General features: G+C 48.4%; 1 protein-coding gene and 1 long non-coding RNA gene across 3 annotated transcripts; one reads left to right on the top strand and one right to left on the bottom strand.

The window, feature by feature from the left end:
• The first annotated feature begins 210 nt into the window (after positions 1-210).
• On the top strand, positions 211-5,065 carry LOC137859480 (uncharacterized). The gene is made up of 2 exons (XR_011098333.1): positions 211-2,979; positions 4,594-5,065. It is a non-coding gene; the product is annotated as an uncharacterized lncRNA (long non-coding RNA).
• LOC137859479 (inhibitor of nuclear factor kappa-B kinase subunit alpha-like) lies at positions 3,363-11,014 on the bottom strand. 2 transcript variants are annotated; one of them, XR_011098332.1, is made up of 4 exons: positions 10,723-11,014; positions 6,791-9,891; positions 5,812-5,959; positions 3,363-3,848 (listed from the first exon to the last, which is right to left on the bottom strand). XR_011098332.1 is itself a non-coding variant. In XM_068688551.1 (4 exons), exons 1-3 carry the CDS (start codon positions 10,830-10,832, stop codon positions 7,372-7,374), a joined length of 666 nt encoding a protein of 221 aa, XP_068544652.1. In that variant the 5' UTR covers positions 10,833-10,995; the 3' UTR covers positions 5,724-5,959; positions 6,791-7,371. The 2 variants fall into 2 exon arrangements, 1 of the variants encoding a protein (XP_068544652.1); XM_068688551.1 differs by lacking the exon at positions 3,363-3,848 and having other exon boundaries at positions 5,724-5,959; positions 6,791-7,779; positions 9,744-9,891; positions 10,723-10,995.
• Between the last annotated feature and the right edge of the window lie 4,012 nt (positions 11,015-15,026).

Below are 15,026 nucleotides of genomic sequence, written 5' to 3'. Positions count from 1 at the left end.
GACTTCAGCAAGGCTCTTGACACCGTCTCCCACAGCATTCTCCTCAAGAAACTGGCTGCTCATGGCTTGGACTGGTGTACACTTCGTTGGGTTAGAAACTGGCTGGGTAGGTGGGCCCAAAGAGTTGTGGTAAATGGAGTCAAGTCCAGTTGGAGGCCAGTCACTAGTGGCGTTCCCCAGGGCTCGGTGCTCGGTGCTGGGGCCGGTCCTCTTTAATATCTTCATCAATGATCTGGACGAGGGCATTGAGTGCACCCTCAGTAAGTTTGCAGATGACACCAAGTTAGGTGCGTGTGTCCATCTGCTCGAGGGTAGGAAAGCTCTGCAGGAGGATCTGGATAGGCTGCACCGATGGGCTGAGGTCAACTGCATGAAGTTCAACAAGGCCAAGTGCCGGGTCCTGCACCTGGGGCGCAATAACCCCAAGCAGAGCAACAGGCTGGGAGATGAGTGGTTGGAGAGCTGCCAGGCAGAGAAGGACCTGGGAGTGATGGTGGACAGTCGGCTGAATATGAGCCAGCAGTGTGCTCAGGTGGCCAAGAAGGCCAACGACATCCTGGCTTGTATCAGAAACAGTGTGACCAGCAGGGCTAGGGAGGTGATCGTCCCCCTGTACTCAGCTCTGGTGAGGCCGCACCTCGAGTACTGTGTTCAGTTTTGGGCCCCTCGCTACAAGAAGGACATCGAGGTGCTTGAGCGGGTCCAGAGAAGGGCGACGAAGCTGGTGAGGGGTCTGGAGAACAAGTCCTGTGAGGAGCGGCTGAGGGAGCTGGGCTTGTTCAGCCTGGAGAAAAGGAGGCTCAGGGGCGACCTTATCGCTCTCTACAGGTACCTTAAAGGAGGCTGTAGTGAGGTGGGGGTTGGTCTGTTCTCCCCTGTGCCTGGTGACAGGACGAGGGGGAATGGGCTTAAGTTGCGCCAGGGGAGTTTTAGGTTAGATGTTAGGAAGAACTTCTTTACTGAAAGGGTTGTTAGACATTAGAACAGGCTGTCCAGGGAAGTGGTGGAGTCACCATCCCTGGAAGTCTTTAAAAGACGTTTAGATGTAGAGCTTAGGGATATGGTTTAGTGAGGACTGTTAGCGTTAGGTCAGAGGTTGGACTCGATGATCTTGAGGTCTCTTCCAACCTAGAAATTCTGTGATTCTGTGATTCTGTGAAAAGGGCCTGGGCTGAGACAGGGAACAAGATAAAGGATTGTTGGTGTTTAACCCAGTCGGCAGCTAAACACACAGCCGTTCGCTCACCCTCCCACCTCCCTCTCTGGGATGGGGAACAGAAACGGGAAAGTGAAGCCTGTGAGTTGAGATAAAGACAGTCTATTGAGACAGGATAACAATAATAATAATAATAATATGTACAAAACAAGTGATGCACAATGCAATCGCTCACCACTCGCTGACCGATGCCCAGCCTAACCCCGAGCAGCCAGTCCCCCCACCCCGGCTAGCCACCCCTATATATTGTTCAGCATGACCCCAGATGGTATGGAATACCCCTTTGGCCAGTTTGGGTCAGCTGTCCTGGGTCTGTCCCCTCCCAGCTCGTACTGCACCCGTAGCCTGCCTGCTGGCAGGACAGAGCAAGAAGCTGAAAAGCCCTTGGCTTCGTGTAAGCACTGCTCTGCTACAGTTGCCACTGCAGGCTTCCATTCTTCTGCATTATTGGATTCCCTCCCTTCTCTGTGTACTTGTAGGGGAGTTTCTGTTTGTTTGGCTGTGGGTCCACTACAGACTACGCTTGGAACCAGCTAAGTCTTCCTGAATCTCCCTGACGTTACACAGCCTTCTCACTGCCTCCTGCAGCTGAGCCATCCAGGGGGTCCTCCCCCTGGGCACATTTTTTCAGGCAGGTCTACTGCCTATCCTTGCCACAGGAGAAAGATCTAGGCATTATCTCCACTCTGAGGTGTGCACTGCAGTCTTTCCCTTCAGCAGCTCCATCTGGGTGGAGGCATCAGCCAGCACTGGTGTAGATGGTGCAGAGCCCCAGCTGGAGCTTTACTCTTGGATGAGTCCTGCACATTCTGCCTTAAGGCTCAGGTTGGAGGAGTGCCCTTGAGCAAAGCAAATCACCACTGAGCAGTCCCCAGTTCTTGGGTTAAACATGTGTTGAGTGTCCCACTCTGCCAGTACAATAGCCGTCTTTCTAAGAGGTGTCCACCCTGTGCCCTTCCACACACACTGCATCATAAATTGTCCTCCCTGGTCGTCGCTCTCTCTAGGGCTTCCTTTTATAAGTGTGGGGGTTGGTCACTGTTGTTCCTGGCACTGCCCAAGCCCCATCAGCTGCTCTCATGAGAGCTGCCAGCTGTTAGCGGTTCTGTCACCCTAGGCTTTCCTTGGTAGAGGAAAATATCCCGTACAGTGTGAACCTTCACTCTGCTGCAGATTGTTCAGGCACAAGTGTTGATCACCACAGCAAGTGATTTAGACACATGAAATTCAATGTTGATACAAGAAAACACTTTCTTACTGTGAGACTGGTCAGACACTGCAACAGATTGCTCAGAGAAGTTGTGTATACAAATCTGAGAAACTCCAAACTCCGTGGACTGTGTATTGAACACCAGCTCAAGCTGATGCTGCATGAATGCGTAGGTTGGACTAAGGGGTCTCTGTGCTTGAAGGAGCTTAAAAAATATAATGCATTTGGTTCTGTCTGACTTTCACGGAAGCACTCAGCAGCCTCTTTTGTCACTCTCCAAAGCCTCAAGGTCCTCCTTTCTCACGCATTCTCCACTTCCCAAGCAGAATAAGAAGAATAAGAGTCAAGACCTGTGAAGCTGTAACTCTGCAGTTCCTGGCAGGGAAGAGCTTGACCTTCCCTTACTGGATGAAGTCCCAACCCCACTGACTTCCCCTGGTGCGGCAGGGAAGCGTGTGAATCAGCACACAGCAGCTTCACAGAGACCCACTGCAAAGCCACATTTGACGAACCTCATCTCCTTCTGACCAACCTCATCTCCTTCTATGACCAGGTAACCTGCCTGGTGGATGAGGGAAACCTGTTAACGTAGTCTACCTAGACTTCAGCAAAGCCTTTGACATGGTCTCACACAGTAGTCTTCTGGAGAAGGTGGCAGCCCATGGCTTGAACAAGTACACTCTTTGCTGGCTTAAAAACTGGCTGGATGGGCAGGCCCAGAGAATGGTGGTGAATAGAGTTAAATCCAGCTGGTGACCAGTCACCAGTGGTGTTCTCCAGTGGTCGGTGTCGGGGCCCTAACTCTTTAATATGTTTACTGATGACTTGGATGGGGAAATTGAGTGCTCCCTCAGTAAGTTTGCAGACGACGCCAAATTGTGGGGACGTGTCAGTCTGCCAGAGGGTAGGAAGGCCATGCAGAGGGGCCTGGACAGGATGGGTCAATGGGCAGAGGCCAAGGGGATGATGTTCAACATGGCTAAATGCTGGGTCCTGCACTTTGGTCACAACAACCCCATGCAACACTACAGGCTTGGGGCAGGGTGGCTGGAAAGCTGTGCAGAGGAAAAGGACCTGAGGGTGTTGGTCGATGCTCGCCTGAACGTGTGCCAGCAGTGTGCCCAGGTGGCCAAGAAGGCCAACAGCATCCTGGCTTGTGTCAGGAATAGTGCAGCCAGCAGGACCAGGAAGGTGATCGTCCTCCTGTACTCTGTTCTGGTGAGGCCACACCTCGAGTGCTGTGTTCAGCTTTGGGCCCCTTATTACAAGGACATTGAGGCCCTGGAGCGTGTCCAGAGAAGGGCTACAAAGCTGGTGAAGGGCCTGGTCCACAAGTCCTGTGAGGAGCGGCTGAGGGCGCTGGGGGTGTTTGGTCTGGAGAAGAGGAGGCTCAGGGGAGACCTCATTGCTCTCTCCAGCTACCTGAAAGAGAGGTGTGGGGAGCTGGGGGTCGGCCTCTTCTCAAAGATAACTAGTGACAGGACTAGAGGGAATGGCCTCAAGTTTCACCAGGGGAGGTTCAGGTTGGGAATTAGGAGACATTTCTTAGAGAGAGGGATTAGGCATTGGAATGGGTTTCTCAGGGAGGTGGTGGAGTCACTGTCCCTTGGGGGTCCCAAGGAAAGGCTGGATGTGGTATTTAGGGACATGGTTTAATGGGTGATAGCAGTGGTAGGGGGATGGTCTTGGACATCTTTTGATGATCTTGGACATCTTTTCCAACTTTAATGATTCTACGATGGTTCTGCAAATAGCTGGTGCCAACTGCACATAAGTCACCTGTGCTATGCATGGCATGTATTTTACAATGAGGAATTTGGAGGAGGTGTCTATTGGGTTTACATGACAAGGTTTGGGTAGTGAGGTGGGGGTGCAGGGGTGGGCAGGAGCTGTCCTGTGTTAGAGAAGAGCCAGCTCCAAAAGAGACCTGCTGTGGGCCAGAGTTGAGCCAGTGAGCAATGCTGGTTGAGTCTCTGAAAGGGCACATTGAAGAAAGGATAAAAAATGCTGCACAGCAGCTGGAGAAAGTGAGTAAGAAAATATGAGGGCAGTAACTGTGCAGACACCAAGATCAGTGAAGGAGGGCAGGAGGTGCTCCAGGTACCACACAGAAGTTCCCCTGCAGCCTGTGGACAGAACCATTGTGATGCTGTCTGTCCCACTGCAGCCCATGGAAGAACCCATGCTGGAGCAGGTGGACGTGCCTAGAAGGAAGATGCAGCTTGTGGAGAAGAACCCATCCTGGAGCAGGTTTGTGGAAGCAGATGCGACCTGTGGGGGACCTATGCTGGAGCAGTCCTTTGCTGAAGGACTCCATCCCATCCAAAGGAGCAGCTTGGGAAGGAATGCATCCCATAGGAGGTACCCTGCACTGCAGCAGGGGAAGAGCATGAGGAAGAAGGAACATCAGAGATGAAGCATTATGGACTGACTGCAACTCCCATTCCCCATCACTTGTGCTGCCCAGGGCAGGAACAGGCAGAAGAACAGAGATTGAAGTTGAGTGTGGAAAGAAAGGGAGTGTGAGCAAAAGTGTTTTTTTTTTTTTTTTTTTTTTTTCTTCAGTTCTCACTGTCCTACTGTTATCAACTGGCAAAAAATTAAATTAATCTTCTCCAAGCTGAGTCTGTGATGACTGATGGTAATTAGTAAGCAATCTCTGTCCTCATCTCCAACCACAGGTTTCTTCATTTTATTTCTCTCCCTGTCCTGCTTTGGAAGGGAAGTGAGAGCACAGCTGGGTGGGCATATGGAGGCCCACCCACTGTGATATGCCATGTCCTAAACTGTGAGCCATGCACATCAGCAACTATTTTGTGTGTGTAAAGGTTATGTTTCCTATGCTAACCTTAAATGTTAGCATGTGGAAATCAGGAGATTGTTTTGGCCCTACAGTCACTAGAAATGATGCATAAAAAGCAATGTATCCTTACAACACCTTATACTATTCAAGAAAGCACCTATTTCACTTTTGCAGCAATACTATCATAATGATAGGTTTATAAGAGCAGTCTGGAGTTCACCTATCCCAGTATATGCCTTCTGGTGCTACATGCTCAGGGAACATAAGAACAAGGCTCATGTCGTGCCATGTCATGTGTACTGTACTCCAGCCTCCAGCAGTTTGCCATCTGAGGACTCACTGGAACCAACAACTCTTTTACTGGACTTCTTTTCCATTAATTTGTCTAATGCCTTTCTAAATCTGTGTGAACTATTAGAATCTCAAACTTCCCTTCTCTACAGGAAAGTACCGGTTGTGTGGATATATATATATATATTTTTTTTTTTTGGCCGTTTTGATCTTGTCTCTTCAGTTTCATTTGATGTTCCCTGGTTCCTGTAATGGAAGGAAGAGCCAACAAGTAATCCAAAAGCTACTTACGCAAGCAATTTTGAGCAAATGCCATATCTCCCTTTGTCTTTTGCCCTGCATCTGCATCACAGAGTTATCAGCTTCTTTGATGTTATTTAAAGCCACTTCAATCTTTGGAAGCAAGTCAATAATCTTCTGCTTGCAGCCCAAGAGCTTGCTGAAATTAAAACAAAACACAGTTACTTTTCTACTTGTGTGGCAATACACTTTGGCAAGACCAAGGTTGCCTCATCTTGGGATTCATGAAAACACCTGTGAGAACAGCCCTTTCCCTTAGCACAACATTGTGATGCAGGTACAATAGCCACAAGACTGGAGAGGCCCCTGGACTTTGCTAAGTCCAGTTAAGACTCAAAAAAGTGGGCAGACAACACACAACAATACCCAGAATATAAGCTATTCTTATATGAGATAAAAAAATTGGTCCTAATGACGATGAACAACAGAGAAACTCAACCACGGTGTGGTGTTTTAATTTTCTTTGGTCTGTGCTGGTCTCTGTGGGCTGACCATACTTTAGCTAGCAACTTTTTTTTTGTGGCATAAGCTACATCTGAAAGTAAAACTAGGTCATGTTTTGTTGATTACTGAGATATACATATTATTTCTTTTGTTGATCTCTTTGAAAATTTAATGAACAAATCAATGTTATCTTCTCAACTGTTACAATGTTCTTTATTTTTAAAAAAATTAATCCCAACCTAAGCACTGGCAGAATTTGTCCCATTTTAGAGCAGCCTCTTGGCTGCTAACAGTACAAACCATTACGTTCTCCTCCCTTTTGCTACTAGTAGCATACATTATCTGTATTTTAAAAGCGTTAGGTGGAAATTCAACTCTGACAAAGGAGCAGAATTAATACTGCTATGAGAAGTTCACATTTGTGAACACATCATCTGGGTTCTGTTCTCCATGGTTTTCCTCTCCTTTCCTGCTACAAAGATACAAATACTGAAAGTTGCATTTGTTTGTTTTTCTGCATAAATACCTGAGATGGCCGAAAAGTTCCTTGAGAACTCGGTCTTGACTCTGAACTGTCTGCACAATAATCTTCACCATGTCCGTGCTGTCACTGTAGGCATGATCTGGAAGGGACATCAATCACCATATAAGTATAATACTCTTCAGTGAGGAGCCACTGTGGATACAGATGCCCAGCACCAAGGAAAGTCACTGAATACGTGCAGTCACATAAACAAACAATTAAAAAAATCTGAAATTAGCTAAAATCTCTCATTAGGCACAGCTTTTCCTTAATGTCTCTTCTCTCCACAGATACGTATACAATTCCAGCAACTCTTGCTGCCCAGATACTGGTTTCAATAAGGTCTGCATGTGGCTGCCAAACGCATAAGTAACTGACTCTTCCTGCTCATGAGCTACTATGTTCAGAACACCTAACACCCAGACATGGGGCTCCATCCAGTATAATTAAGAGGTAGGAGCAGGAGAAGAAAAGACTGCTCTTTGACTGGAGTGATGACAGAGCTCTTCCTGAATCTGGGGGGAATAAAGGACTACCCTGTAACTGGGACAGGAAAAAAAATGCCTGGAGGCAGACAGACTTCTTCAAGGCTGATGCTCCAAGTCTGAAAATTGTAGGACAAACTCATGTCTGAGGAACAGTGCTACAGGAATTTGGTTGATGCTTGCCTGAACATGCACCAGCAGTGTGCCCAGGTGGCCAAGAAGGCCAACGGCATCCTGGCTTGTATCAGGAATAGTGCAGCCAACAGGACCAGGAAGGTGATCGTCCTCCTGTACTCTGCTCTGGTGAGGCAGCACCTCGAGTGCTGTGTTCAGCTTTGGGCCCCTCATTACAAGGACATTGAGGCCCTGGAGCGTGTCCAGAGAAGGGCTACAAAGCTGGTGAAGGGCCTGGTCCACAAGTCCTGTGAGGAGCGGCTGAGGGCGCTGGGGGTGTTTGGTCTGGAGAAGAGGAGGCTCAGGGGAGACCTCATTGCTCTCTCCAGCTACCTGAAAGAGAGGTGTGGGGAGCTGGGGGTCGGCCTCTTCTCAAAGATAACTAGTGACAGGACTAGAGGGAATGGCCTCAAGTTTCACCAGGGGAGGTTCAGGTTGGGAATTAGGAGACATTTCTTAGAGAGAGGGATTAGGCATTGGAATGGGTTTCTCAGGGAGGTGGTGGAGTCACTGTCCCTTGGGGGTCCCAAGGAAAGGCTGGATGTGGTATTTAGGGACATGGTTTAATGGGTGATAGCAGTGGTAGGGGGATGGTCTTGGACATCTTTTGATGATCTTGGACATCTTTTCCAACTTTAATGATTCTACGATGGTTCTGCAAATAGCTGGTGCCAACTGCACATAAGTCACCTGTGCTATGCATGGCATGTATTTTACAATGAGGAATTTGGAGGAGGTGTCTATTGGGTTTACATGACAAGGTTTGGGTAGTGAGGTGGGGGTGCAGGGGTGGGCAGGAGCTGTCCTGTGTTAGAGAAGAGCCAGCTCCAAAAGAGACCTGCTGTGGGCCAGAGTTGAGCCAGTGAGCAATGCTGGTTGAGTCTCTGAAAGGGCACATTGAAGAAAGGATAAAAAATGCTGCACAGCAGCTGGAGAAAGTGCGTAAGAAAATATGAGGGCAGTAACTGTGCAGACACCAAGATCAGTGAAGGAGGGCAGGAGGTGCTCCAGGTACCACACAGAAGTTCCCCTGCAGCCTGTGGACAGAACCATTGTGATGCTGTCTGTCCCACTGCAGCCCATGGAAGAACCCATGCTGGAGCAGGTGGACGTGCCTAGAAGGAAGATGCAGCTTGTGGAGAAGAACCCATCCTGGAGCAGGTTTGTGGAAGCAGATGCGACCTGTGGGGGACCTATGCTGGAGCAGTCCTTTGCTGAAGGACTCCATCCCATCCAAAGGAGCAGCTTGGGAAGGAATGCATCCCATAGGAGGTACCCTGCACTGCAGCAGGGGAAGAGCATGAGGAAGAAGGAACATCAGAGATGAAGCATTATGGACTGACTGCAACTCCCATTCCCCATCACTTGTGCTGCCCAGGGCAGGAACAGGCAGAAGAACAGAGATTGAAGTTGAGTGTGGAAAGAAAGGGAGTGTGAGCAAAAGTGTTTTTTTTTTTTTTTTTTTTTTTTTCTTCAGTTCTCACTGTCCTACTGTTATCAACTGGCAAAAAATTAAATTAATCTTCTCCAAGCTGAGTCTGTGATGACTGATGGTAATTAGTAAGCAATCTCTGTCCTCATCTCCAACCACAGGTTTCTTCATTTTATTTCTCTCCCTGTCCTGCTTTGGAAGGGAAGTGAGAGCACAGCTGGGTGGGCATATGGAGGCCCACCCACTGTGATATGCCATGTCCTAAACTGTGAGCCATGCACATCAGCAACTATTTTGTGTGTGTAAAGGTTATGTTTCCTATGCTAACCTTAAATGTTAGCATGTGGAAATCAGGAGATTGTTTTGGCCCTACAGTCACTAGAAATGATGCATAAAAAGCAATGTATCCTTACAACACCTTATACTATTCAAGAAAGCACCTATTTCACTTTTGCAGCAATACTATCATAATGATAGGTTTATAAGAGCAGTCTGGAGTTCACCTATCCCAGTATATGCCTTCTGGTGCTACATGCTCAGGGAACATAAGAACAAGGCTCATGTCGTGCCATGTCATGTGTACTGTACTCCAGCCTCCAGCAGTTTGCCATCTGAGGACTCACTGGAACCAACAACTCTTTTACTGGACTTCTTTTCCATTAATTTGTCTAATGCCTTTCTAAATCTGTGTGAACTATTAGAATCTCAAACTTCCCTTCTCTACAGGAAAGTACCGGTTGTGTGGATATATATATATATATTTTTTTTTTTTGGCCGTTTTGATCTTGTCTCTTCAGTTTCATTTGATGTTCCCTGGTTCCTGTAATGGAAGGAAGAGCCAACAAGTAATCCAAAAGCTACTTACGCAAGCAATTTTGAGCAAATGCCATATCTCCCTTTGTCTTTTGCCCTGCATCTGCATCACAGAGTTATCAGCTTCTTTGATGTTATTTAAAGCCACTTCAATCTTTGGAAGCAAGTCAATAATCTTCTGCTTGCAGCCCAAGAGCTTGCTGAAATTAAAACAAAACACAGTTACTTTTCTACTTGTGTGGCAATACACTTTGGCAAGACCAAGGTTGCCTCATCTTGGGATTCATGAAAACACCTGTGAGAACAGCCCTTTCCCTTAGCACAACATTGTGATGCAGGTACAATAGCCACAAGACTGGAGAGGCCCCTGGACTTTGCTAAGTCCAGTTAAGACTCAAAAAAGTGGGCAGACAACACACAACAATACCCAGAATATAAGCTATTCTTATATGAGATAAAAAAATTGGTCCTAATGACGATGAACAACAGAGAAACTCAACCACGGTGTGGTGTTTTAATTTTCTTTGGTCTGTGCTGGTCTCTGTGGGCTGACCATACTTTAGCTAGCAACTTTTTTTTTGTGGCATAAGCTACATCTGAAAGTAAAACTAGGTCATGTTTTGTTGATTACTGAGATATACATATTATTTCTTTTGTTGATCTCTTTGAAAATTTAATGAACAAATCAATGTTATCTTCTCAACTGTTACAATGTTCTTTATTTTTAAAAAAATTAATCCCAACCTAAGCACTGGCAGAATTTGTCCCATTTTAGAGCAGCCTCTTGGCTGCTAACAGTACAAACCATTACGTTCTCCTCCCTTTTGCTACTAGTAGCATACATTATCTGTATTTTAAAAGCGTTAGGTGGAAATTCAACTCTGACAAAGGAGCAGAATTAATACTGCTATGAGAAGTTCACATTTGTGAACACATCATCTGGGTTCTGTTCTCCATGGTTTTCCTCTCCTTTCCTGCTACAAAGATACAAATACTGAAAGTTGCATTTGTTTGTTTTTCTGCATAAATACCTGAGATGGCCGAAAAGTTCCTTGAGAACTCGGTCTTGACTCTGAACTGTCTGCACAATAATCTTCACCATGTCCGTGCTGTCACTGTAGGCATGATCTGGAAGGGACATCAATCACCATATAAGTATAATACTCTTCAGTGAGGAGCCACTGTGGATACAGATGCCCAGCACCAAGGAAAGTCACTGAATACGTGCAGTCACATAAACAAACAATTAAAAAAATCTGAAATTAGCTAAAATCTCTCATTAGGCACAGCTTTTCCTTAATGTCTCTTCTCTCCACAGATACGTATACAATTCCAGCAACTCTTGCTGCCCAGATACTGGTTTCAATAAGGTCTGCATGTGGCTGCCAAACGCATAAGTAACTGACTCTTCCTGCTCATGAGCTACTATGTTCAGAACACCTAACACCCAGACATGGGGCTCCATCCAGTATAATTAAGAGGTAGGAGCAGGAGAAGAAAAGACTGCTCTTTGACTGGAGTGATGACAGAGCTCTTCCTGAATCTGGGGGGAATAAAGGACTACCCTGTAACTGGGACAGGAAAAAAAATGCCTGGAGGCAGACAGACTTCTTCAAGGCTGATGCTCCAAGTCTGAAAATTGTAGGACAAACTCATGTCTGAGGAACAGTGCTACAGGAATTTGGTTGATGCTTGCCTGAACATGCACCAGCAGTGTGCCCAGGTGGCCAAGAAGGCCAACGGCATCCTGGCTTGTATCAGGAATAGTGCAGCCAACAGGACCAGGAAGGTGATCGTCCTCCTGTACTCTGCTCTGGTGAGGCAGCACCTCGAGTGCTGTGTTCAGCTTTGGGCCCCTCATTACAAGGACATTGAGGCCCTGGAGCGTGTCCAGAGAAGGGCTACAAAGCTGGTGAAGGGCCTGGTCCACAAGTCCTGTGAGGAGCGGCTGAGGGCGCTGGGGGTGTTTGGTCTGGAGAAGAGGAGGCTCAGGGGAGACCTCATTGCTCTCTCCAGCTACCTGAAAGAGAGGTGTGGGGAGCTGGGGGGTCAGCCTCTTCTCATAGATAACTAGTGATAGGACTAGAAGAAATGGCCTCAAGCTGCACCAGGGGAGGTTCAGGTTGGGAATTAGGAGACATTTCTTCTCAGAGAGAGGGATTAGGCATTGGAACGGGTTGACCAGAGAAGTGGTGGAGTAACCATCTCTGAGGGTGTTTAAGAAAAGGTTGGACGTGGTACTGAGGGACATGGTTTAGTGGGTGATATTCGTGGTATAGATTGGACCACATCTTTGGTTCAGATCTTGAACATATTTTCCAGCCTTAATGATTCTATGATTCTATGATCTACAGGAGAGGCCTGGGAGCCCCCATCCCTACACACAACAGGATTTCTCTCCAGTTCTGAGGAGTCCTCCTTTCTGTGAGTGATTGACTTGGTGTAGGCATATCTGCGCTCTGACCTCCCGCTATGGCCTGCAGACATGTGCTTCTCAGGGTTGGCCTTGGGTCCTTTGTAGGAAGCCCTCAGAGGTGATAAAGTTTTTCCTGAGGGTTATTCACTCTCCCCAAAACCAGAAGGATGTCAGTAAACAACACACATCTGTGGCCAGGATCTTCTGAAACTGTTGAGAAGAAACAGGCAAGAGGCCTGCCAGGATCCTTGGTCTTCTGAGTTATAACTGGGCTTGTTCTCAAGGATCATGTTGCCTCACTGAGAGGCTGAAAAGGAGCCAAGCGCTCCAGATGAGAAGCAACCTTGGCTGGGCTTGCAATGAGGTTGCGATTTGAACCTATGCATGGAGAGTACGATGGACTGATTAGCAGTGCAGCACCTTCACCACTCATTGATCTCATCAGCCAGTTGCAATGTCTGTAGTAGCAGCTTCTAATCCTCTTGCTCTTGCTAATCCTTCACTAGCCCCTGCTCTTGCTGATCCTGCTGATCGTGCTCCTCCTGCTGTAGTTGATACTCTTCCACTTACTGCTCTTGCTGCTGCACTTACTGTACCTGCTACTACTGATCTTCCTAATGTGTATGCTTCTGCTCTGCTTTTGCTGCTTCTGCTGCTGCTGCTCCTGAAGTGCTCCCCTAAGCTGAGACGTCTCTGTGCCTTGAAGGCCAGGCACTAAGAAGGGAAAAATGGTGCAGAGGCTAGGCATCATGTCCCAGTGGACCAAGCTGAAGGGGTGGGGCTCTCTTGCACTACGACAGACAACTCCTAGAAGGGCTGTTTACTTAGGACTGCGACCATCAAGACAGACTGATTCCAGCCCTCTGGATCATGCAGGCATGGTAACAGAAAGCTGCCCACTTTGGCACAGATACAGTTCAACGGCCTTAAAAACCCAAGCTGTCTATACAATGTGTGCTATCTTCTATATCACAGCCTGATGACAGACATTTTGCAAACACACTCTCTCAGCCAACAGAAGACCTTATGTCCAGTGAGCAGCTGGGAGCTGGCACCTTCTTAGAGGGTAAATGCACGAAGTCTCTTCCTGCCTCCAGCAATGGAGCCCTGAGGGTTGCCTCTGTCTTGCCCCTTGGCTTTCTGTACCTGTTGCAAGACAGGCGTTGCCCCGTGTGGAAAAAGTGTAGGAATGCTGACTTTCTACAGGCTATGCAAGATACTTTGGCTTGACGTTCTGGCTTCTTAGCACGGTGTTTATACAAAATTCCAAAAGTGGAGAGACAAGATGGTTGTGCTGCCTTTGCGAGGGACCTAGATCGACTTTGGAAAAAACTCATCATGCTAAAAATGAAACAAGGGCACTGCTTCCCCACGGATGGTGGAGGAAGATGCCCGGTCATTGTTTAGAGAGTGTCGGCAATAGCCCCGGAGCCTTGAAAAGAGCTACGGCTGACAAAGAAGGCCACCCAAGCCCCGTTTCAGGTGAAAGAAGCTACGCCTTCCCACGTTCCCTCCCAGAAGAGAAGTCAGGCGTGGTTGTCAGTTCCGGGCCATTTGTGGAGGACGAGGGAGGAAAAACTAGTGCAGCCCTCTCCACAAAATCCACTCTGAGCAGTGAGGAGACAAGAGGCAAAGGGAACTGAACTGAGACTTACCGATTTCACAGAGGAGAGCAAGGCCCAAGCAGAGGATAGAGCAGCTGGGAGCTGGCACCTTCTTATACTGCAGCCCAGCGCCTCGAGGCAGCTGAAATGGCATGATCGTGAAGCCCAGGCAGAAAGGGTAATTTGGACTTTCAAAGCTCTGCTGGCAGATGAAAGACATTCCTCCTTCCCCTGAAATGTTTGGCTGTCTTGTTGTGCCACGTAAGGCGGAAGAGAGTTGCTTGACGGCAGATCTGTTTCTGCCTCAGACCAATTCTCCATTTGAGGGCTCATTGCAGGTGCTGGTGAAGACGTGCAGAAGGCTCAGGCCACGAGCAGGGGTCGCGCACATCCTCCCCTTGCTGGGGATCATGGCCACCACTTAGGACTTTTTTTTAGGAGCACTGATGAAGGGACGTCTCGAGCGTTTCCATTTGACAGGCGGAGGCCGAGCCTGAGCAACAGCGGTGCCCGCAGCCTATGGAGGAGCTCAGAGCACAGGCAAGCCTCTGCAGGAGGACTGCCCTGCAGGACAGGTGCCCTGCAGGAGGACTGCCTCTGCAGGACAGAGCCTGGAGGAGGCTCAGATGCGCTGGGGTGGGCGGAAGGCGGTGGTCAGACAAGGTCCCCTGCAATCTGGATAGAAACCCTTGTGTGTGTGCAGGGCGAGGGACCCTGAGGCCAGTTGCTGCAGTGGGTCAGGCCTCCCCGTGGCAAGTCTCTGCTCCCCTCCGGCCTCAGTGACGCATGCACTTTGGTGCCATGCAAAGGGCAGTTCAGCTGTTGCCTTCAGCCACGGAAGGTCAGAGTGTTTTCTTGGGGAAGGGCGCAGCACGTGCCTTACCCAACTAGCCGTACTGATTCCACAGCTGAGGAGAGGCCAGAGCTGCACGGGGCCCTGGAGAGTGATGAAGGAGGCTGCTGAGTCATGTCCGAAAGTGAGCCGTAACCAGGAGAATCTGCTGGCTTCAGCACTGTCTTGCCAAGCTGTCTTGCCAGTCATCTTGGCACCGTTCCCTGGTGGGTTGTTTTTCCGGTCACTGACCCAGAGGCTCTGGCTTGTTTTCTCTTGCTAAGGGACAGCGAGGCACATGCAGTGCCCTTTAATTGCAAGGTGGCATCAGCAGACCGCTTTGCGCTTACCTGTGAGTCACCAGAAAGTGCTGAGGCATTGTAAGAAACCTCAGGTGAACCTCGGTGTGAGTCATCCACACGCTGGTATCCGGCATGCTGGGGACAAGGCTTCCGGTGTGTAAGTGACTCTGGTCACGACCCC

Source organism: Anas acuta, chromosome 7, assembly GCF_963932015.1.
Source record: "Anas acuta chromosome 7, bAnaAcu1.1, whole genome shotgun sequence".
Taxonomy (NCBI): Eukaryota; Metazoa; Chordata; class Aves; order Anseriformes; family Anatidae; genus Anas; species Anas acuta.
Note: the sequence above shows the minus strand (reverse complement) of the source record. Positions and strands in the feature narration are given on the sequence as shown.

Bases quoted from the DNA above. Each gene is read 5' to 3' on its own strand.
- LOC137859479 (XM_068688551.1), bottom strand. From the start codon at position 10,832: ATGTCCCTTCCAGATCATGCCTACAGTGACAGCACGGACATGGTGAAG. The intron at 9,892-10,722 runs GTATTTATGCAG...TTTTAATTTCAG, and splicing joins GAACTTTTCGGCCATCTCAG to CAAGCTCTTGGGCTGCAAGC. The intron at 7,780-9,743 runs GTAAGTAGCTTT...CCTCTCTTTCAG, and splicing joins ATTTGCTCAAAATTGCTTGC to GTAGCTGGAGAGAGCAATGA.